At 15.8% G+C, this 22,837-nt stretch overlaps 4 protein-coding genes across 8 annotated transcripts; 2 read left to right on the top strand and 2 right to left on the bottom strand.

Annotated features, from left to right (window-relative positions):
- Positions 1 to 717: 717 nt before the first annotated feature.
- On the bottom strand, positions 718 to 8,891 carry LOC122713580 (spermatogenesis-associated protein 20). 5 transcript variants are annotated; one of them, XM_043934165.1, is made up of 13 exons: positions 8,875 to 8,891; positions 7,720 to 7,887; positions 6,649 to 7,012; positions 6,438 to 6,581; positions 6,222 to 6,311; positions 5,863 to 6,120; positions 4,971 to 5,150; positions 4,696 to 4,911; positions 2,270 to 2,462; positions 1,977 to 2,145; positions 1,691 to 1,899; positions 1,182 to 1,381; positions 718 to 1,088 (listed from the first exon to the last, which is right to left on the bottom strand). In XM_043934165.1, exons 2-13 carry the CDS (start codon positions 7,860 to 7,862, stop codon positions 831 to 833), a joined length of 2,424 nt encoding a protein of 807 aa, XP_043790100.1. In that variant the 5' UTR covers positions 7,863 to 7,887; positions 8,875 to 8,891; the 3' UTR covers positions 718 to 830. The 5 variants fall into 5 exon arrangements, with proteins under 5 accessions (XP_043790100.1, XP_043790098.1, XP_043790097.1 ...); XM_043934163.1 differs by lacking the exon at positions 8,875 to 8,891 and adding an exon at positions 8,477 to 8,523; XM_043934162.1 differs by lacking the exon at positions 8,875 to 8,891 and adding an exon at positions 8,250 to 8,430.
- Positions 8,892 to 10,497: 1,606 nt separating this feature from the next.
- Positions 10,498 to 15,435, top strand: LOC122713604 (probable protein BRICK1-B). Its single transcript, XM_043934205.1, has 3 exons — positions 10,498 to 10,640; positions 14,367 to 14,449; positions 15,323 to 15,435. The coding sequence occupies exons 1-3, from the start codon at positions 10,520 to 10,522 to the stop codon at positions 15,347 to 15,349; spliced, it is 231 nt and encodes a 76-aa protein (XP_043790140.1). The 5' UTR covers positions 10,498 to 10,519; the 3' UTR covers positions 15,350 to 15,435.
- Positions 15,374 to 17,667, bottom strand: LOC122713603. The gene is made up of 3 exons (XM_043934204.1): positions 17,425 to 17,667; positions 16,249 to 16,513; positions 15,374 to 15,740 (listed from the first exon to the last, which is right to left on the bottom strand). Exons 2-3 carry the CDS (start codon positions 16,502 to 16,504, stop codon positions 15,481 to 15,483), a joined length of 516 nt encoding a protein of 171 aa, XP_043790139.1. The 5' UTR covers positions 16,505 to 16,513; positions 17,425 to 17,667; the 3' UTR covers positions 15,374 to 15,480.
- A 1,056-nt stretch (positions 17,668 to 18,723) lies between these two features.
- LOC122713616 (NADH dehydrogenase [ubiquinone] flavoprotein 3, mitochondrial) lies at positions 18,724 to 22,276 on the top strand. Its single transcript, XM_043934221.1, has 3 exons — positions 18,724 to 18,798; positions 19,042 to 19,162; positions 22,046 to 22,276. The coding sequence occupies exons 1-3, from the start codon at positions 18,763 to 18,765 to the stop codon at positions 22,189 to 22,191; spliced, it is 303 nt and encodes a 100-aa protein (XP_043790156.1). The 5' UTR covers positions 18,724 to 18,762; the 3' UTR covers positions 22,192 to 22,276.
- The last annotated feature ends 561 nt before the right edge of the window (positions 22,277 to 22,837 follow it).

Raw genomic sequence — 22,837 nt, 5'->3', positions numbered from 1 at the left:
TGAATTTTATTTTTTTTTTTATGTAAAGAAATATTTTGATAAATTATTTTTAATCATGATTTTTTAAGATTTAATAAAAAAAATCTGAAATAATATTAATGTCAGTTATACATTCAAATTTCATTATATTTAAAAATAATATTTATCTCTATTTGTATACATACATATATATACATATATATTTTTCTATTTTATCTCATTATTTATTTGTAAGACAAATAAAATATATGTATATATTAAATCTTTTAAGATTAAATTTCTGATTCTTTTTATTTCAGTTTCCTTCCCGCTTTCTTCTCTTAGACTTTTTTTCAATTCTCTCTTCCTTTTTTCAAATTCTCTCTTCCTCTAGTGGTTTATATATGTGTCTATTTTCAGTTGGAATTCAACACGAGATTTTACGGTAGAGACCGTATTATATATCGCTTCTAACAAAAGCCCATTAATCACGAATCAATATAAAAAAACAAATTATATTACTTTTTGTAAAACTTTTGTAAATTACTACTTTTTGTAAATTATTTGTTTTTTTGCAAATATAGCATTATATTTATGATTAAATAAATAAAGTACAAAAGTCAAAAATAATAGCACATAACTTTACACATTCACTTTATTAAAACAAAAATCATTTACAAGTATTTTCAAGAAATAAAACTATGTTTATTAATAATATATATTGATATTGGAAAATATGATACAATATATGATTTAAGATTTGAAATTTTATTATTTTGCTATTTTTATAATTTATAATCTCATGTAAAGATAAAATCATTTTTATTATTGAATATAATTATTAATTAATAATAATTAAAATACTTTTTTTATTACTGTTCATCTAGCAATATTGCTAATTGTTCAGAATTTGTAACAGGTAAAGAACACGTACAATGTTTGCATATATAAACCGTTGTTCGATTATTCACAGGCTTCATATTTCTGAAATGTTCATTTTTACGAAATAATATGCTATTTGTTTTATCATGATCAATTAAAAAAAGTATCCTTCCTGGTATTAAACGTTTATATATAACGCTAAGTAAATCATCAGTATCCTTGGCATTCCGTTTACCAACCACATAAATCTAAAATACGAAATTTATGCAAAATTTCATTTCAAAAACTTATCAAATTTCTGAAAATAGTTAGCATGCTCAATATAAGTTTTTTACACATACCTGTGTTGCATCATCATGATAACGTATAAGAGCCGATACTAGCTGTGGAATTGAAACAGGTCTTTTAATTAGTAAATGTCTAAATGTTCCAAAAAGACGCACAGCTTTATCTTTAAATTCACTACGTCCCAAATAATCTGCCAATCTTAATAAATTTTCGGCAGCAATTGAGTTACCGGATGGTTCTGCTCCGTCACAGGCTATACATAAGATTATAAATCTTAAAATACATATATATCCGATCTTTTTTTTTCATTCATGTTGCAAGCTAATATTAAATCATAATCAACAATCGTAACCATAACTGCCACTAATCTGATAAATTTAATAATGAAACTGAAATCTGCTATAAATATTTAAATATGCTTATTTCTACTGTAGAATATTGATTTCTTTAATTTCATAGTATAATATAATATTGAATTATTACGCATAATTACATATAATATAAAATCATAAAAATTTTAATTATCAATCCAAAAATATCTTCAAAATATATTTAAAAATACCTTCCTTAAGCCTGAGAATTATACTAGGATCATTCGATGTTGTCGAAAAATATCCACCATTTGTTTCATCCCAAAAAAATTGATCTTGAAGATCTTGTAATTTCTCAGCAAATTCGAGCCATTCTTCGTTTAAATCAGATTCATATAAATCTAACAATCCTTTTATAAGAAATGCATAATCGTCTAAAAAACCTGGTATAGGTGTACTCCTAAACATAAAATATCAAAATCTATATTATGTATATAATTTATCTATATAATTTAATAATAATAACAATATTCTTACATTTGTGTAATTATATTTTTTTCGTCGCGATAACAACTATGGAGTAATATATTTTTTGTTTTATCAAAAAGATGTCGTTTAATAAATTTTATAGCATCTACTGCATACTCAATATATTGTTTGTTATTTACAGCTATTCCTCCAAAAGCTAAACCACTAATCATGAGACCTAAATTCAGATTTCTTATTATTTAATAATCAGACTATTATGTATGTATTAATATACTATATATCTAACTATATATATAAATATATACTATATTGTTATATATAAATATATTGTTCATAAGTACCATTCCATGCTGTAATTATTTTATCATCTAAATGAGGTCTCGGCCTTGTAGATCTAGTTTTATATAAAATAGAACACGCTTCCATCAGATGCATTTTCACTTCTTCAACTGGAAGATTAAAATGCTTAGCTGTTTCTTCAATTTCATTGTACATTATTAATACATTTTTTCCTTCAAGTTCTCCATGTGGATCCTAATAGATAAAAAATTATTAATCATATGAAATAAGAATTAAAATGTCTTTATAATTAATAAAAAAAAATTTTTTTAAATAAATGTAATAGAATTCTTGTTTGATAAATAAATATTTTAAATAAATATACATTTTTCTTAAGATTTATAATTTATAATTATAATAAGATTTATAATTATTATTTCTTAAGATTAAATATTTTTCACAATAATAATAATAATAATAATAATAATAATAAAATAATAATAATATAATAATATATATAAAATATAAAATATATATAATATAAAATAATAATAATAATAATAATAAATATAATAATAAAATAATAATAATAATAAAACTTCAAAAAAAAACTTTTAATTTATTTTATATAAGAATATTAAAAAAATATTAATTGATTTTGAAAAATATAATATTTTAACAAAAAATTAAATAAATATAATATCATTATACTAAATGTAATAGATATAGAAAATAACATATATAATAATTATATTATATAGTTATATTATAAACATAATAATTAAAATAAATATAACAATAAAATATATATAATAATTATTATATTAATTTTTAATTAAATAGTTTACAATTATGTAATTAATTTTGATATTATAAAGACAATATGGTCAATCTATCGATATATATCTTTGGTGATATCTTTATTAATCTTAATGAGCTTGAAACATGTCAAAAGCAGTTTGTCAAAAGCATTATTTTGAATAATTTTTTTCTTTACATATAATTTTAATCTAAGTTAATCTGAATTAATCTGTTATACACAAAAATATTTTTCATATATATAAACAAGTACATAATATTTATATATTCCTAAGACTGTTTTGAGAGTTTGATTTTAAAAATCAAAACGAATAAAAATTTTGCTATATAGAAGTATTGTTTGAGATTTATTTAAAATTATTATTAGCAATTTAAATTATTAGTATTAGTTAAAACAAGATGGCTTTATTTCTGTCTCATTTCATTTAACATAAACTTAAAATTCTTATAATTTAATAAATAAATCTTAATAGATATTTCTAAAATATCTGAATTTCTAAAATTATCTCACAAATATATTAACATTCTTTCTAACATAATAATCATATAATAATCATTTCATAATCACTTATATGTAATTCAATCTGTATCATCTTATTGAAAAATCCTAATTTTTAAATTATCTTTTAATAAATTGTTATTATATTGAATTAAATAAAAATATAATCGCCTATAAGTGTGATAACAAATATATGTGATAACAAATATGTAATAAAAAATGATGTAATAACAAATAGCTTTTAATAAATTTAAACAATCGATGAATATTTACAATAATCAGCAATGAAATATAATTAAGTTTGGATTAATTTAAATTTTGAATATGTAAAAAACATCTAAAAAAGTTTGTTTTATTTTTATTTACTTATTTTTTTTTTTTTTATATATATATATCTTAGATGCGAAATATTTAAGCATATGATAAATCAACATTGAATTTTATTTAATGTATTAAATAAAAGATTAAAAGATTAAAATATATGATAAATTATTAAATCAAATAAAATTTATATTATATTGTATTGTATATTTAAATTATTATGTTATATTTATGTATTATTTGTATATTAGATTTGCATTATATCTGAATTTGAGTTAATAATTAATAATTTGAAAAAGTTTTTTTAAAATTTATAAGAATGTAGATTTTTTATATTATATTTTTAAAATCATTGATATATGCATACATGATATGCATAAAAATTCAACCAATTACTTTTTTATAATATATATCAATATCAGTGGTTATTTCATTTTTCAAATATGATATTTCATTTTTTTCAAGATCATTGATATCTAATCGTTACATAATATTATTCCTTTTTTGGATTGTTATATATCATAATAAAAAAAGTTAAAAAAAAATCTCGTTTAAATTCACGAATATATCAATAATATATCAATATATTCACTAAAAATATTTTTACGAAAATTAAAATCATGGATAATGTATAAAAAAATATATTATAATATTATAATATTATAAAAATATATTATAAAAAAAAGTGAAAATAATGTCTTTAACAATATATTTCAAACTCATTAGAATCAATGAGAAAATAATAGATTTATTATAATAATATTTATAATTATATTATAATATTAATTATATTATATTATAATAATAATTTATTATTAATAGATTTATTATAAATTATAATAAACATACTTGATATGATTTTATATTTCCTAATTCCTTTACGTTGAAATGATGACAAAAAACATCAGAAAGCTTAATATGTTTTTCATCAGAAAGTAAAAGTTTTTTATTTAAAAGTGATTTAATTTCCATAGCAGTCCATACATAAAAAGCACCTTCTTTCTTTGCAGATGCATCATATGTAGGATAAGAATCTGCATCTTCAGCACTATAAAATCCACCTTCCTAAAAAACATAAAATTAATAAGTAAATATAAATATATTTTAAAATAAAATAAAGATACCTTGTGTCGAAGATCTCTTATTACATACGTAGCAATATCATTCACAATTTCAGCAAAATAATTATTTTTAGTAGCAAGATATGCATCTGCATATGATTTCATTAATTGAGCTTGATCATATAACATCTTTTCAAAATGAGGAACATGCCATTCACCATCAGTAGCATATCTTGAAAATCCCTGATTAAAAATAATAAGCATTATTATAAATTAACTATCAATATAAAATATTTAAATAGTTTTAAACCCATAATTATAATAATCTAATCTAATAGTTAAAAAATAAAAAGTATAAGCATGAATATGTTTAAAAACTTGCAATCTTGTAAATATATATTTTAAAAAACAACATATTAATAAAAAATCTAATTTTTTTTCTTATTTTTTAATATGATTTTAATAAAATAATATATTTTAATAAAAATAAAATACATTTTTAATAAAATCTAATAGATATAGAATATTTATATCCTCACTTAAGTATTTATTTTTACAGCTTCTTTTAAACTTATTTGAATTCAAGTATTTACAGTTTATAATTGTTCAATTATGATGTTATTCATACAATTACAAAATTATTATTTTTGTATTTTGCTAATAATTATCCAAATATTATTTTTTTATTATAATATCATAATTTTATATTAAGAGATAAACTTTACTGAATTAATATTAAATAATTTATAGATTATATATTTAAATTTATATATAAAAATATTTTAAATTAATATATACTTTAAATTAATAAATTTAATTAATTAAATCAAAATATTTAAGATTTCACTAATATAAAAAAAGATATATGTATTTAACAATTAATTTCTAAAATTAAAATTAAATAAAATTTAATTTAAACTTTTAATTCATTTTTTGAGAGAATTAAAATTCTTACCTGGCCTACATGATCATGAATTCCTCCATAAGACATTTTTTTTAAAGTATATACACACATATGTAAACAAAGTCGCGCAAGATCTCCATTGGGTTGACGTGCATACATATGAAATAAAAAGTTAAAATTTACTGGCTGTGGAAATTTTGGTGATTGCATATTATATGTAGAACCAAATCCACCAAATTTAGGTTCAAATTCATTTTCAAGTTGTTGAATACAAATTTCACTAGATTCTAAGGAAGCTATATCATGTACCTATATAAAGAAATGATTGTTTATTAATAACATTTAAATATAACTCTATTATTAAAATCTTTACATAAAAATATATAAAAATTTATTATTCATTAATTTACCTTAGATGTATGTGGAATTTTAGAAATATTTTGTAAAATTTCAAGATTTGTAGAACCAGCTTCATTAATTTTAGTTTTGGATTGATTCCACTACAAAAAATAAATAAAAAAATTAATTTTATCATAATATAATAATATAGAGATTTAAACAAATTAAAATTTATTTAAATGAATGAATTAATAAATATATTAGTTGTTTTTAAAAAATATTTATACCTTTTGTGCAATATTTAGTAAAATTGTCTTAAATCCTGTTTGTCTAGATGTATCTTCTGGAGGAAAATAAGTTCCACCAAATATAGGTTTTAAATCAGGAGTAAGAAAGACACTCATTGGCCATCCACCATGACCAGTTGTTGCCTATTAAATAATAGTTTAATTGTATTTGTCATATTATTTAGAATATAATGTAACTACAATTACTTGCTTGTACAAAAGTCATATATATCCTATCGACATCTGGTCTCTCTTCTTTATCTACTTTTATATTAATGAAATTTTTATTCATTATTATAGCAATTTCTTTATTTTTAAAAGATTCTTTTTCCATAACATGACACCAATGACATGTAGAATAACCAACAGATAAAAAAATACATTTGTCCTCTTTTTTTGCTTTTTCTAAAGCTTCATCACACCATGGATACCAATCAACTGGATTAGTAGCATGTTGCAATAAATATGGTGACTTTTCTAAATTTAAATGATTATTTTTTGCTATTTGTATGTTTTCAAGATTACTTGTGGTTGCCATATTTGCAAATGAAAAAATTAAAGATCTTTGTTGTATCCTATAAAATTATTTGCTTATTAATATATTTGATTTTTCATTCTTATAAAACTATTATAAAAATAAAAAAATTATTTAATTTTTATTAATAATAATTAAATAAAAATTAAACAAATCACCTATAAAAAAAATCATTTATTTTCGTTAATCCTTAGATAAAATAACAAATTAAAATTTTATAATCTATTTATTCTACTTATTCAACTTATTTTATTTATTCTATTTATTTAAAAAACATGTAATCTAACTTTAAAATGTTTGAAATATTTATTCATAGATAGAAAAAAAAAATTCTTATATGATTGATTGTAAAATATAATTGTAAAATATACATGTTTATTAATTTTATTATGTAAGAAATATAAAATATTATTTAAGAAATATATTATCTATTATATTATATTATATATAATTATAATTTATTAACTATTTATTAACTACTATCATTATTTAAATTTTTCATTAATATCTAATCAAAAGAAAATTGACAATTTTGAAATAATAATTGTTACTTAATTTATTACTTATTTTTAAGAAAGTTTTACATAAAAAAAACAAAGTAAAAAGAATTAAAATTAATATCTCATTTTTAATTTATAAATATGAATATAAAAAATAATATTCATAATATATAAATAAATATTAATCTAAATCTATATTTTTCTTAAGTGAAAAATTATTACATAAATTCATAATTGAATATTATACCTGTTTGAATGATGGTTACTTAATGATATAAAAGTAGTTTGAAATAAGTATGATTTTGTTTTATTATTTTGAATCCACCACTTCTTAATTAATGAAGATTTATAGTCAACTATTGACAGAAAACGATATCTTCCCAAAGTCATAACACTTCTGATTTAAAATATATAACTGCCAAAAGTAAGAGAAAATAAATAACATAAAAATAAAATTAAATAAAATATTTAATTTTTATAAAACATGATTTACAATATTAACATTTTTTTAATGCAATAATCTTAAAATAAATAAGTTATATTTTAAGATAATATAATTTGATGTTATATTTAATTAAATTTTTATTAAAGATTTATTTATTTTTATAAATAAATTTCATATATAAAAATTTTTAATCTATAAAAAATTAAATAATTGATATTATTTTGTAATTTTAAAATCATTATAATAATAAATAATTTATTATTTATATACTTATTAATCAATTAATTTTTATAATTAAATTAGATTAACAAAAATTTTATCATTTAAATTACTTGAACACTTATTTAATTATTTATATTTTTTATATATTTGTATAAATTGCAAGTTTAAATTCTATTGCTTTAACTTTTCAGATAACTTTTCGCCAAATTTTAGGTTAATTTTTGACGACATTGAGTTTATTTGACATTTATTTGACTAAGAGTTGTTTTATTTTAATTTATTATATTCTTTAAATGAGAGGTACTAATAGAATAGATTTGTAATTTATGATCATTACATAAATCAATTTATAATTCTAATATTGATATTAGATATTGATAAAAGTGATAAAATAAATAAAATGTATATATTACTGAAAATGATGAATTCTTTTCATTAAATAATAATTAGAATTATTTGATATACGAAATAATTCGTAAAAATTAATTTTATATATATAAAGATAGTTTTATATACTTTGATTTTATTTCTAATTGTAATTGTTATTTTCGAATTTTATTCATCAAAATATAAAAATAAATCAAAAATTTTGTATCTTCATAAACAAAATTTAAGTAAAATTTTATTTATATTATTATTAAATGATTCAATATTAATTTTAATTAATCTGTTAAAAATTGCTTTATTTTAGTAAATTATTTACAATTATTATACATATAACTTTATTTAACATACATTAATTTGTATTTTCGCTCTAAAGTACATAATCATATTCACAAATACAAAAAATGGTAAATTTCTGTAGAATATATATTAGAATAATATATAATATATAAAATATATTTATTTAGCACAAATAATTTTTTTAAATTATTTAATTTAAATAAATACAAAGCAATATAAGAAATAACAAAATATAAAATATTAAATAAAATAAATATATAATTATTAAAAAAATTTGTTATTAAAAAAAAATACATATATAATTAAGTAAATACTTGTAAAAAATAAATTTCATGTATAATTTCTATAATAATAATATACTAATGAATCATTTTCCAGTACATTTTAAACTTTTAAAGAAATAAATAAAAATAGTTTCTGTATCTATATTCACTTATATATTTTTATTTCACAAAATGATGAAATAAATAAATATAGTAAAAAGTTTCTTTATAAATAAATATTTATTAATTAAATATTTATTCATATTTCAAATTTAAATAATGTGATTAAAATTTAAAATAATAATGTAATTACAATAAATTGAAAAATTATAAATATATATATATATAATTAATTTTAAAATTAAAATGAAAAATTTAATCGTAAAATTAATTATATCTAAACATAACATAGTTATTCATAATATTTGCAATAAAATTAATAAAAATAACGTAATTCATTTTTAAAAGATTTATGCAAAACTGAAACAAAAAATATATAATATAATTAAACTTTTATTTATGAAAATTTTTGAATTTTTTTGTATTTCTTTAAAGATTTTATTCAAAAATATCTGTTAATAAATATTTGTTTCAAAAATGAAGTTTCATTTTTAAAGTATTTTATAGGTTATATGATGCCATCGATTTTTTACATAATAGGATTGCACAGTACTAGTAGCAATTAATATATGCCAAATTCAAATTATATTACGAAGAATTATAATTAAGAATATAATTGATTTATAGAAATCATTAATTTCAAACTTTCGTAGTATTTTGTAATAAATATTCCATAGTTTTTTCTATTTTTATGAAATATTTGTTTATAGCAATATGTATAATAAATTATATAAACAAAAATATAATGAAGTAAATAATGTATTTTAATGTAATGGCATGAATAATATAATACAAGTTTTTTTCTATTATAATATATATTTACAAAATTTATATTAAGGATTTCAAAAATNTTTTTTATAAAAACGTTAATTATATTCCGTTTTTATATTCACTATTAAATTAAAATAGAAATTCCAGTTTCAATACTATTTAAAAATTTCACATAAAAAATGTTACTATATATGACAATTATGAAACCTGTATTACTCATATGCATTTATAGTTAGTAATTCGATTCGCTGAATGAATAATAGACCATAGTAGTAATAAAATATAATGTTGTTAAAAAATAAAATGTTGCCAACTGTAAAACCATGTACTTGTACTTATTGAAGTAAATTGAAATTATCATGTATATGATATGAAATAAAAATATTTTTAATGAATATATTATATATTATGCGTACATATTATTGATTTATTAATTATTTTAAATTACTTTATATTAACATTTAAATGTATTTAATGAAATTATATTTAATATATGTAACATTACTAATCTAATCAATCAAATGTAATACAATATTTCAAACATGGCTGCCATACATCGAGAGGCTATCCAAAAGCAAATTCAACAAGATTGGGCAAATCGAGAATATATCGAAGTTATAACTGGTAGCATCAAAAAAATAACTGATTTCCTTAATTCTTTTGGTAATTATATATTAAATTATTAAATAAAATATTCGAATATACACTTTACTATTTTTATAATGGAATATTTTATAAAAGTAAACATAATATGTTCAACATTTTATTTAAAATTATATATTATTGATTAATATATTTATTAAAAAAATTTATTTAATATTAGAATTAAATTTCGAAATTTAATTTATTTTATATTTATTTATTTTACATATTATATATTTTACATATTTTATATTTTTATGTGATAATTATACATTATTAGAAAATGCGTTGATCTTGATGTATGTTATCAAGGATATTATTCTTAATAATTTTTTTTATATATATCATTTTTTATATATATATATTTTTTTATAAGTTAATTGGCGGTTTATTATAGTTTTCAAGATATTTATAAAAAAAAAATTATTATTACATATAACAGTCTATATATATATTTGTGATAATATATCCATTAACATATAATATTTATTAACTATTTATATAACCTATTTAGAATATAAATACATCAAGGTAACTAGTATCCAAAATTTATAACAAACAATATTATTGCACTTAATATCCATGAAAAGAAAAGAATATATGAAAATAAAATATGAAATTACATTTAATTACAATTATATTTAATGTTTCTTGTTGTAATTTCACTGTAATTTTGGTCATGCAAGAATTTTTTGTTTTATATTTTATTTTTTTGAAATGTTCAAATTCATTATGAGTTAGAATTGAAATATTTGAAATTCATTAAAATAAAAAAAATAGCTTCTTGATATGAATATATGATATAATATATATGATATGAATATAATTTGAATATTATTTATTATGATATATTGGTATAAATAATAACATTAAATCACATATATTGCATTATAAACATACATATATCTTATTGAATGTATACATCTATACAAAATTCAAAAAAAGAAGTTATTCAGGATAATCTTAACAAAATCAAAATAATTGGAGCTATTCTTTTAATTTATAATTAATTTTTATATATAAAATAATTGTAACAAACTATATTTTTTGTCAAAGTTAGAAAAAAATATTAAAAAAAAAGGATGAATAGTTTGATGCAGACTCATGATAATATTTTTTCTGCAAATATAAAAATACATATATTATTTGTAGCTGCATAATTTTTTTTAAAATGAAATGAAAATTTTTTTAAAATGAAATGAAATGAAAAAAAATAAAAATTTTCCTTCTTTTTGCTATATTTCATATTCTTTTAATATTCTACATAAAAAAATATTAAAATATAATTAAAAAATTACAGTCTGCAAAATTTAGTTGAAAAAATAACTTTTTAATGAAAGAAATGTTCAAATATTTTCCTATAACATCATATAAACATTTCTTATTTCTTTTTCTTTCTCGTTGTTTATTTTTTATTTTATTTATTATTTATATTTTAATTAAATTTAAAATTTTTTATACATGATTATAAATACGATTTTTTACAATCAAAATAAACATAATAATATAAAAAAAACAAACATTACAAATGAAACAAAAAAATAAAAGAAATATAATATGAATATAATATGAAAAATATAATATTTTACAAGTAATCCTAAAGAAAAAAATCTAGCTTATGAAATAGTTAAAAAATATTTTTGCACAAAATATAAAAAAACTAAGATTAAAATCAAAACAATAAAAAGATCAATTTAATTATGAATTCGTTATGAAAACAATTAAAAAATGCTTTATGCTCAGTGTTTAGAATATAATGTAAATATATTTAAGTATCTTCAATAAAATCATTTTTTTAAAATCTTGCAAATTAATAATTTTTCAACCTTAATATTTTTTTTACGTAGAATAAAACAAAAGGATTTGAAATAGAAAAAAAAAATAGTTCTTCATTTAAAAAGTATTGGATATGTAACTTGCATTAAACTATTCATTTTTATCATTTACATTTACATTTTATTTACATTTTTTTTATTTTAAGAAAAAAAGATGTCTTGTTATAGTTATGTAAATTATATGTATACTATATACATGTATATATAAAATATATATATATATATAAAATATTCATAATAATGCCTAATAATAATTAATTGTCACTTTTTATTTGTTTAACCATAGCACAGTTATCAATTTATCAATTCCTGAAACTAAAACTTAATTTTTTGTTATGTTAAATATGTTATTATAAAACATTTTTTTAATTCGTACATAAGAAATGTTTTTCTCCTTTTTTTCTTTGTCAATAAAGTTAATAAAATCAAGACTCTTTGTCAAAAGTCAATAAAGAGAATGAAATAAAAAATGAACAATTTTCAGAATATATATCTCCTTGAATAATTGATGCGTTTCAGTCTTAATCGTGATAATTAATTAGGCATTGCTGTATATAATTTTAATAAATAATTTGTAATAATGTAATTTTTTTTTAATCTTTTCTAAGTATAAATTTTTTAAAATTGAACCATTGAATTGCATAAATTTTCTAAGAAAATAGATATTCAAAAAGATTGAAGAAATTCATATCAAAAAGATGTTTTGTATTTTACATTGTATTAGTGATTAATTATCATAATTAATATAATTAATTATATAAGTAATTAATTATCATAATTAATGATAATTAGATTTATAGTCTAAGATTTTATTTTTATAATACATGTAATTTATATACAAATAAATAAAAAATATAAAAGATTTTTTAATCTTGTTTCTAATATATAATATATAAATATTAAACAACTAAATATAATATACTTTATATATTAAATTATATATAATATTTTATATTATAAAATTATTCATTTATATATTAAATATCATATAATTTCATGTGCAAATATTATATATATATATATATATATATAATGAACTTAATGTTTTGAAAATTATATATTTATATATAATATATATATATATTTATATTTTATATATATCTTATATTATATATATATATATGTTATATATGTATATATGTTATAAATAAATATATAATAAATATTCTTATTTTTACAACAATATTTTGGATTGAATACTTTACAATATTTAAATACTATAAAAATGATATAATTTGTTTTTAATTCTATAAAAATAATATAATAATAATATCATACTAAAATTCTAAATTAAAAAATATATTTGAAAAATCATTTACAATACTAATAATAAGAAATACAAGCAAAAACGTTATTAAGAATTTATAAATGATAAATTTTAAATTATTTTATTATTAATTTTATAAATAAATAATCATCTTACATTGATATACCATATCATAAATAATAAATATATAATATTATAATAATATTATTATAATAATATTAATATTTATGCATTCTATTAATGATGTAAAATATAATTATTCTATAAAAATATTATATAATTAATTGATAAAAATAATTGAACTATCAAAGATATAATCTATTTCATAAATCTAAATAAAATTATCAACTTAAAACTATTAATTTTATTAAACAATTATTTATTTTATATAGAATTTAAATAAATTCGAATTTATCTATATATAATAGTTCTTTTTTTTATTCTTATCCATATATTTCATGAATACTGATTTGCATAATATTGTTGCATAAAAATTGTTTTATTTATTTTATAAATAATTGTTTAATTTTATTTTTTTATTATTTTATAAATTTTAAATTATTAAATTAATAAAAAATAATGAAATCATTTATATATGAAAATAACTATTTTAATAAAGATTACTAGTTAATTTTGTTTTATTAGATATGTCTTGCCGGTCAAGAATAGCTGTTCTTAATGAAAAGCTTACAACACTGGAAAGAAGAATTGAGTATCTAGAAGCATGTGTAAGTTATTGTTTATAATTTAAAAATATACAAAATTAATTTAATTAATTTATACATATATTAAACATACAGCAATATCAAAAGTTTCAAAAATATTTAATTTCCTATCAAATGGATTAAGAATAAGAATCTTATTTATAATAAAATTTTGTTTTTCTTTTTATTTTAATTTATTATTATATCACAGACTAGAATATTGTTATAGTTATACTATACTAATCTGGATATTACTATATCAAATATGTATCTATATGTATATCTACATATTTATAAATATATATGACATAATAAATAAAATTTTATTACTTTTATTGATTTAAATGATTTTAAGAATAAAATTTTATATAAATTTTTAAAATTCAATAATTAAAAAGAATTAATGAAAATTACTAATTTTTATTCATTTTGATATATTTAAATTTTATATATGATTTTATATAAAATATAATTAAAATATAAATTATATAAAATTATTAATTATATACTTATAATTATACTATTAAATATATTTATAAATGTACTTATAATTATTTTTCTATGTTGTTTTTGTAAAATTTAATTAATTTTTTAAAATTATTTTGTAATATAATTTTTAAGCAAATCATATATAATAATTATGTTATACTCAATAATACATAAAAATAATATACTTTGTAATATTATTTAATTGAAATCAATAGTTTATATAATAATTTTAAGTTAACAATAAGATTTTTTTATTCAGATACTTTATATAAATTTATTTATTTAAGAAATTTTTTCTTATTTTGATATGTTTAAATTTGAAATCATAAAATAATCTGTATAATTGTAATATATTTTGTATAATTTTTGTATATATTTGTATATATTTGTATAATTATTGTCTTTCAGGTTACAAAAGGAGAAACATTAACCTAAATAAATTATTAATGAAATTTGTAATATTTTATGATTTTTATATTTATTGAAATTATATATGAATAAATGTACAATAATGATAACAATATGTATTACATTCTAATTATAAAGTCTATTATATGTATTGGTGATTAAATGGAAGGAACACTAAAAAAGCTATTTGGTATATGCTTAACATAAGGTTCTGATGGTGGCTTATTTTTTGACCATTCATACCAATTATAACCTATTCCATCTTGCGAATAAGCCATACGATATTCTAAAGCTTCTGGAGTTTCTTCATCATTGGTTTGACATTTACATATAACTGAACCAGCAATTACAAATGCTATTACTGGAAAAGTATAAGCTAGAGGCATAAATTTCCGAACTAATGGAATAGTACTCAATACTGTAACAAATATTAAAATTTTAAGATATTATTTATTATTAATGAAATTATTTTCATTAATGAAACATTATTAAATTATTATTTTAATTAATATTATTAATATTATTAAATTATTATTATTATAAATTATTAATGAAATAGTTATTACATAACTATTATTATTTTAAATTTGATTTAAAAATTGAGAAAGCCAATGAAAAACAGAAACACAATGTATTATTTTTGTTTTTATATCAATTTTTTTTATTTCACTTGTTCCATAATTCTTCTAATATAATTTAATATTTATAATTATATATATAAAAATAAATATGATTTTATGTTGTATATTTTATATTATCTATATAGTTTCTTTATTCATATTATCTGAATAGTTTCTTTCAATTTGTTTTCCTCATATAAAAATATCAAACATATAAAAATATAAAAAATATCTATTTTCCCATTTTGAATTATAAATCATCTTAGATAATTTTATGAATTAAAAATATATTTTAAAAAATCTTACTTCCTACTACATTATTGACTGCATCATCTTTTTCTCTATAACGTTTTGATATTAAAGAACCAGTTAAATAGAAGAAACCTATACCACAGATTGGAAATGCAGTATGTATCATTCTTCCAAATGTAGCAGGGGTATCTAATGTACCACCCTTAATACCTTGAAGTGTTATTCCACCACATAAACCAATAAGAAGTGGATATTTAATTTGTTTCATATGTTGTAAAATTGAATTTTCTTTTTCATATTTACTATTCATAGTTTAAATCTGAAAAAAAATTTTCTTCTTAAAAATTAATATAATTGTCTTAAAAAAATTAATAAAATCTATTTTAATAATAATTGGCAAATTTTATACTTTTTAACTTCTTATAAATTATTATATAATAGATATAAAATACTTAAAAAACTTAAACTTATAATTAAATTAATATATTTAAAATATTTATTATATTATATTATTGAATCAAACATAATCGTTGAATTAATATAATAATTTTTGCTTGATATTTTTTCTTTCATACAATTAGATATGAAATCAAATAATCTTGGAAAAGCATTGATTTTTTCTATTTCTTCTTTTTATATAATTTTCTAATAAAACTTCAAATTTATATTTTTATATTGATAGATTGACAATCTTTAAATAAAAAAAATTTTATATTGACAATCTTTAAATAAAAAAAAAATGAAGAATCCTTTATATTCTTTCATATTACTAACAAAGTATCATTATTGAGCCTTTAAAAAAGAATATATATGTAATTATTAATAATTATTATTAATAAATATAATAAATATTATTAAAAAAAATATTTATAAATGAAAAAAATGATATTAAATGTTTCACAAATTAATATTATTTAAAATATTATATGATCTTTTTTACTTTGTGCAAAAAAAAAATAAAATTACCTAATTTTTTTATATAATTTTTTAAACTATATAGTATATTATCATAATACTTAATTAACAATATCATATGTCATATTTCTTAAAAATTTTTCCATATTTGTTCCTTAAATTCTACTTTTAATGTTATTTTATTGAATTAAAAATATATTATAATTATCTTTAAATGAAAAAGCATAAATAGAAATTTTAATAATAATAAATTAATTTATATATATGTTAATTAATATAAAAAATATTGTTAAAAAAATAATATGTTAACATTACCTATTGTATTATCCAGTACTGACAGATATGTACGATATATTTTATTTCTAAATTACATAACATAAGTGAATCTTAAAATAGATTAACAATTCATCATTAAATATTTAATTCGATTAAACTTTACTTTAGAACATTAAAACTTTCTTTGTATCTTTCAATATTTCCAATGAGTAAAAATATTAAATTTAGAAATCCACTGGTCCATCAAAAACTATTCATATATAAAGTTAGTACTTTTTAAAATTATTAAGGTGCCATATTGATTTGTATTCACAATTTGTCCAATAAGCGGAATCATTGCAATGGCAATGGTTATAATATTTCGCCATAAGCGAAAATTGGTTGCATAAATATATGTTTTTTTTTGTATAATGATTTATGTGTAAAATATATAATAATATAATAATACAATTGCAACAATTTAATTGGAAATATTGAAAAAAAATTTATAATAACTTATAATATAATATATATAAAATATATATACTTATAATATATATACTGAAATAATCAAATCTATTCTAATTAATCTAATAATTCGGAGATATTTATTTAAAAATATAAATTAATTTAATTGTTTACATAAATGATGATATCAGATTTATGCAACTATGGAAATTTGACTTATTGTTATATGACCATCATATATAAACAATTTATTTGAATTTCATGAATATTATCCCTAAATATATCCTATGTCATTAAAGAATTTTTATTCAAGTTATTGATTATTAATTATTGTCTATCAAGCACTAAAATGCAAAGAGAAAGAATTATAAATTTTTCAGAATAATCAACAATTCGTGTTGTTTTTACAATTAAAGTTATTAGACTATTAATAATTGTTTTCAATATTTATTAACTTTATCAAACACAGCAATTTAGTGTTTTACAGTTATTATCTTATATAAAATAAACAGGAAATTACATAAAATATATTTACGATTTTCGTTAAAAAGAATTTATAATTATTACTTTATAATACATTAAGGCTAATACGCAATAAATCAAAAAATTATCTTTAAATTAACTAATAAATTATTTTTTATTATATATTAAATATAATCAATTTAAAAATAATAATATTAGAAATACAATAATATTAGAAAGAAAATAACAATTATATTTAAAATTAAATAAAATTTAAAAACTATATTTATATAACATAAATATTACTAATAGTGAATTTAAGTAGTTCCAATTATAACAATCAATTGTTACATAAATAAAGAAAAAAAAACTTTTGTTTCTTTAGTGTAAAGCCAATATTAATATTATTATTCTTATTAAAATACTAATAATTAATATTAATATTATTAATATTATTATTAAAATAAAATGTTACGTTCAACTTCAAATAATGTTTTAAAACAGGTATTCGTAAAAATTATTCATAAATACAATAACATAAGATATAATATTATTAAAAAAAAGTTATAATGTTTTTTAGTTATTTATACTAATATATTATGTTTTAATTATTTACATTTTAATAAATTATTATTATTATTATTTCAAACATATTTATTAATTATTTAATATTTGTAATGTATTGTATTAATATTATACTATAAATATTGTATTCAACATTATTTAATATTATATTAATTATTTTAGAGACAAAATTTAATACAATATTTGAATATGCAAAAATCTACAAAAGGAAAAAATAATAAATCAATAATAAAACCAAATGTTTCAGGACTCAGTGAAAAATGTTGTAAAGTTCCAAGTACACGTAAGATATATTTACATATATTGTAATATATTTAAATTAATAATATTTATAGTTAATAATTAATAAATATTTAATAGTTTTTTTTTTAATTTTTATTATGTTATTATTTATGTTAAAAATATTATAAAAATAAATTAAACATTATTACATTTATATATTAGTTTTCTTAAATAATATCTTAAATAATATTTAAAAATTAATTAAAAATATATTATGAAATATATATGAACATTATAATTCTTGATAAAGAGATATTAGAGAGATTTATTTTTAAATTATAATTAAAAAAATAATACTTTGAAACTTAAACAACTATAAGTAAATATATTTCATAATTCAATTCAATGTTTGAGACAAGATGAAATTAATTTTTATTATTATTTAACAAATTATACATTATACAATATATAAAATATAAGAAAATTTTATAATATATTAAAAAAAAATTTAAATTAATAATTTTCTATATGTTTTATTCTATATTTTATTGAATAAATGAATTTTACTAAGATATTATTTAAAATAATAATAATTAATTTTTTAATGTAATATTATAGTGTAATATATATATCAATTTTATTTGCTATTATTTTATTATTTTATATTATTTTAGATATTTTAGATAGATTTTAAATTAAATAGCTATGATAAATTTTAAATTCTTTTAAATCTTTTAAAAATTCAATTAATTGAATATAAATTAACATCAATTTTCACAGATATTCTTTACATTTGACATTTTTGCATTTAATTTAATTTTAATATATTTTGCAATATTTCTTTTTTTTACTCAAATAAATAATTATAATATACTCGAGAACAAAATGAAATAAATAATAAAATAGTTATAAATAAAATTTAATCAAAATCATATTTTTATTAAATATTTAAATTTCATTTTTTATATATATAATTTTTAGTTATTATAAAAAATTATTTAGTTAATATTAAAATTAATATTTAAGGCCAATTTAAAGTTAATATATAATAAATTAGATTTGTAAAAAAAATCAGTTAATTATAAATAGATAAAAATAAGTAGACTGTAAATAATTTAAAATTTATGATTAGTATTATATTTTTTAATATAATTATTACTATCTCTATTATATTTTTATTATTTATTAGATTACTTCTTCATTAAATTTTTCATTTAATTTTTATTAAAATTTTCAGATACTAATTTTAAATTGCTAAAAAATTTCTTTATTTTTTATTTATATTATCTTATATTATATTATCTTATTTATATTTATTATTATCTTATTTATATTATCTTATATTTTATTTATATATCTTATATATCAGAGGATCTCTATTTCTACAGAAATCTTTATCTTCTATTTTAAGATTAGAATTTAATAAATTTCACAAATTTTAATTTAAATCTGAGCCACTTGCTATTTATGCATAATTCAATATTAATTACCAAACATTTCATATTTTTTTAATAACATGTGTTTTAAATTGTTGTGATTTTGAAAAATTAATTGTAATTCAAGACGTTTTTACTAAAATTCTTTAATTTATATTTATTACATTTATTTATTGATATTTCTAATTTGATTAACTAAATCTAATTATTTTTTTTTTTTAGAGAAAAAGATCTTTATAATTTTAATTACTATTTACTAAATTTAATCATCAATATATTAATAATTTCTTCAATATCTTTGTTTTTAATTAAATATTGTTGTTTCAATTAAATATTTTGCTTCTTTTTTATTAATTGCTGTAGTTCAAATTTAATTTCATCATTTTATATCTTTTATCAGAATAATAGCATTATAAATTTAAAAAAGCAAAATGAAGTATTAAAGAAATTGTTTATTATATTAATAGTTAGATTTAGTACATGATAATTAAAATTATGGAAATCTTTCTTCTGGAAAAAAATTGAACTTTTAAATTCAATTAATGAAATAATCAAAATGTTAATAAAAATAGATTAATACAAAGAATATAAATTTTTGAAGAAATTTTTTAATATAACAATGATTCAAAGTATATATTACAAAAAAATATGAAAAAAATTATAATATGAAATTTTTAGCGATTAAAATTTTTAATGATTAAATTACACAAATAAGTGATAAAAGACTTAAATTTAAGTTCTACTGAACATTTATGAAATTTATTGGATTTTAATTTCTCTAGAGACATTATAGAATAAAATAAGTGAAAAATAAAATGGATTTTTTTAAATGTTCAAAATAAATATCTGAAAATTTTAACATATTACATGAAAAACCTAATAAAGAATAAAAATGTATTAGTAAAGATAAAAATAATAAAAGATAGTAATATCAACATTAATTTAATTATTTGAAATATTATTTTTATTACTTATTTTTATTTATTAACTAACTTTTTCTATAAATCTAATTTAATTCTTATATATGATTAAATATTAATTTTAATTCTTATTAAATAATCTTATTAATTAACTTATTTATTAATCTTATATAATATAATTAATTAATTAATATATAATATATTAATTATTAATCTTATTATAATCTATATATTATTATAAAAATTAAATATTAAATATTAAATATTAAATATTATAAAAAAAATTTTAATGTATAACAATATATGATTTGTTTAAATGATGATTTGATTCATCATCAATTATTTTTATCATGTGTACTACTATTTTGTTATTATATGTTATATACTATATTATTTACTTTATTATATACTTTATTTATTATATATATTATATATATTATTTATATATATTTATATAATTATTATATATATAGTATATAATATATATATTATTACAAAAGAGAATTTTATATATATATATATATATATATATATATATATATATATATTGTATTTAATCATATATTGTATTTAAATTTTATTTTCCAGCTATTGGACCTAATGCTGCTAAAAATACAGAATATAAAAATCCAGAATATTTTTGTTATCATACAGAAACTTTTGGAGAAGCAGAAGTAGAATTAGCAAAATATAGATTACCAGCTCCTTCTAATAAAGTACCTTTTCATAAATAGTTTTTTAATTATATTCTATTGATAAAAAATCATGTATGTAGTAAGTAACAAAAAATAATTAATAAATAATATTTAAATAGAAAAATTATAAAATTTCAAATTTCATTTTTAATGAAACATGAAGGTATAAATTAATAAATATACAAACATTTTGTTTGAAAATTATAATATATGATACAAATAGTATTATAAAATAGTATTATATAGTATTATAAAATAAAATATTAAACCCATTAAATTTTATTTTAATTATAATTTAATCAATTAATTATGTATTTTACTTTTGTAAATGAACAACAAAGTTTATTATATTAAATAAAAATTTTTATTAATTCTACAGATTTTTAATTTCCTTAAATTATAGAACAACATTTTATTTTATTAATGATAAATATTATTGATATATAATAATGATATATAATAATGATATATAATTATTGAATATTTCTATTAAAATAAAGAAATATATTAATCATATAAATCTATAATATTCATAAATCGATATAAAATAAATTGAAGACATAAAATAACATCATATGAAATAAATTAATTCTAAATAAATTAGTATTTGAAATTTATTAAATATATATAAATAGAATTTACAAAGATATTTCATGACAATAGATAATTATCAATAAATAAAAAT

This window comes from Apis laboriosa, unplaced genomic scaffold (genome assembly GCF_014066325.1).
Source record: "Apis laboriosa isolate Shangri-la unplaced genomic scaffold, ASM1406632v1 scaffold25_cov139, whole genome shotgun sequence".
In the NCBI taxonomy this organism is placed as follows: domain Eukaryota; kingdom Metazoa; phylum Arthropoda; class Insecta; order Hymenoptera; family Apidae; genus Apis; species Apis laboriosa.
Note: the sequence above shows the minus strand (reverse complement) of the source record. Positions and strands in the feature narration are given on the sequence as shown.

What these genes read in the sequence shown, in the direction of transcription:
- LOC122713580 (XM_043934165.1), bottom strand. Translation starts at nt 7,862, where the DNA reads ATGACTTTGGGAAGATATCGTTTTCTGTCAATAGTTGACTATAAATCT. An exon ending in TTCATGATCATGTAGGCCAG is followed by an intron (nt 5,151 to 5,862) that starts GTAAGAATTTTA and finishes ATTTTTAATCAG; the next exon opens with GGATTTTCAAGATATGCTAC. An exon ending in GAAATATAAAATCATATCAA is followed by an intron (nt 2,463 to 4,695) that starts GTATGTTTATTA and finishes TTTATCTATTAG; the next exon opens with GATCCACATGGAGAACTTGA.
- LOC122713604 (XM_043934205.1), top strand. Translation starts at nt 10,520, where the DNA reads ATGGCTGCCATACATCGAGAGGCTATCCAAAAGCAAATTCAACAAGAT. An exon ending in TGATTTCCTTAATTCTTTTG is followed by an intron (nt 10,641 to 14,366) that starts GTAATTATATAT and finishes TTGTTTTATTAG; the next exon opens with ATATGTCTTGCCGGTCAAGA. An exon ending in TTGAGTATCTAGAAGCATGT is followed by an intron (nt 14,450 to 15,322) that starts GTAAGTTATTGT and finishes ATTGTCTTTCAG; the next exon opens with GTTACAAAAGGAGAAACATT.
- LOC122713603 (XM_043934204.1), bottom strand. Translation starts at nt 16,504, where the DNA reads ATGAATAGTAAATATGAAAAAGAAAATTCAATTTTACAACATATGAAA. An exon ending in AGTCAATAATGTAGTAGGAA is followed by an intron (nt 15,741 to 16,248) that starts GTAAGATTTTTT and finishes TATTTGTTACAG; the next exon opens with TATTGAGTACTATTCCATTA.
- LOC122713616 (XM_043934221.1), top strand. Translation starts at nt 18,763, where the DNA reads ATGTTACGTTCAACTTCAAATAATGTTTTAAAACAG. An exon ending in CAAATAATGTTTTAAAACAG is followed by an intron (nt 18,799 to 19,041) that starts GTATTCGTAAAA and finishes TAATTATTTTAG; the next exon opens with AGACAAAATTTAATACAATA. An exon ending in TTGTAAAGTTCCAAGTACAC is followed by an intron (nt 19,163 to 22,045) that starts GTAAGATATATT and finishes TTTATTTTCCAG; the next exon opens with CTATTGGACCTAATGCTGCT.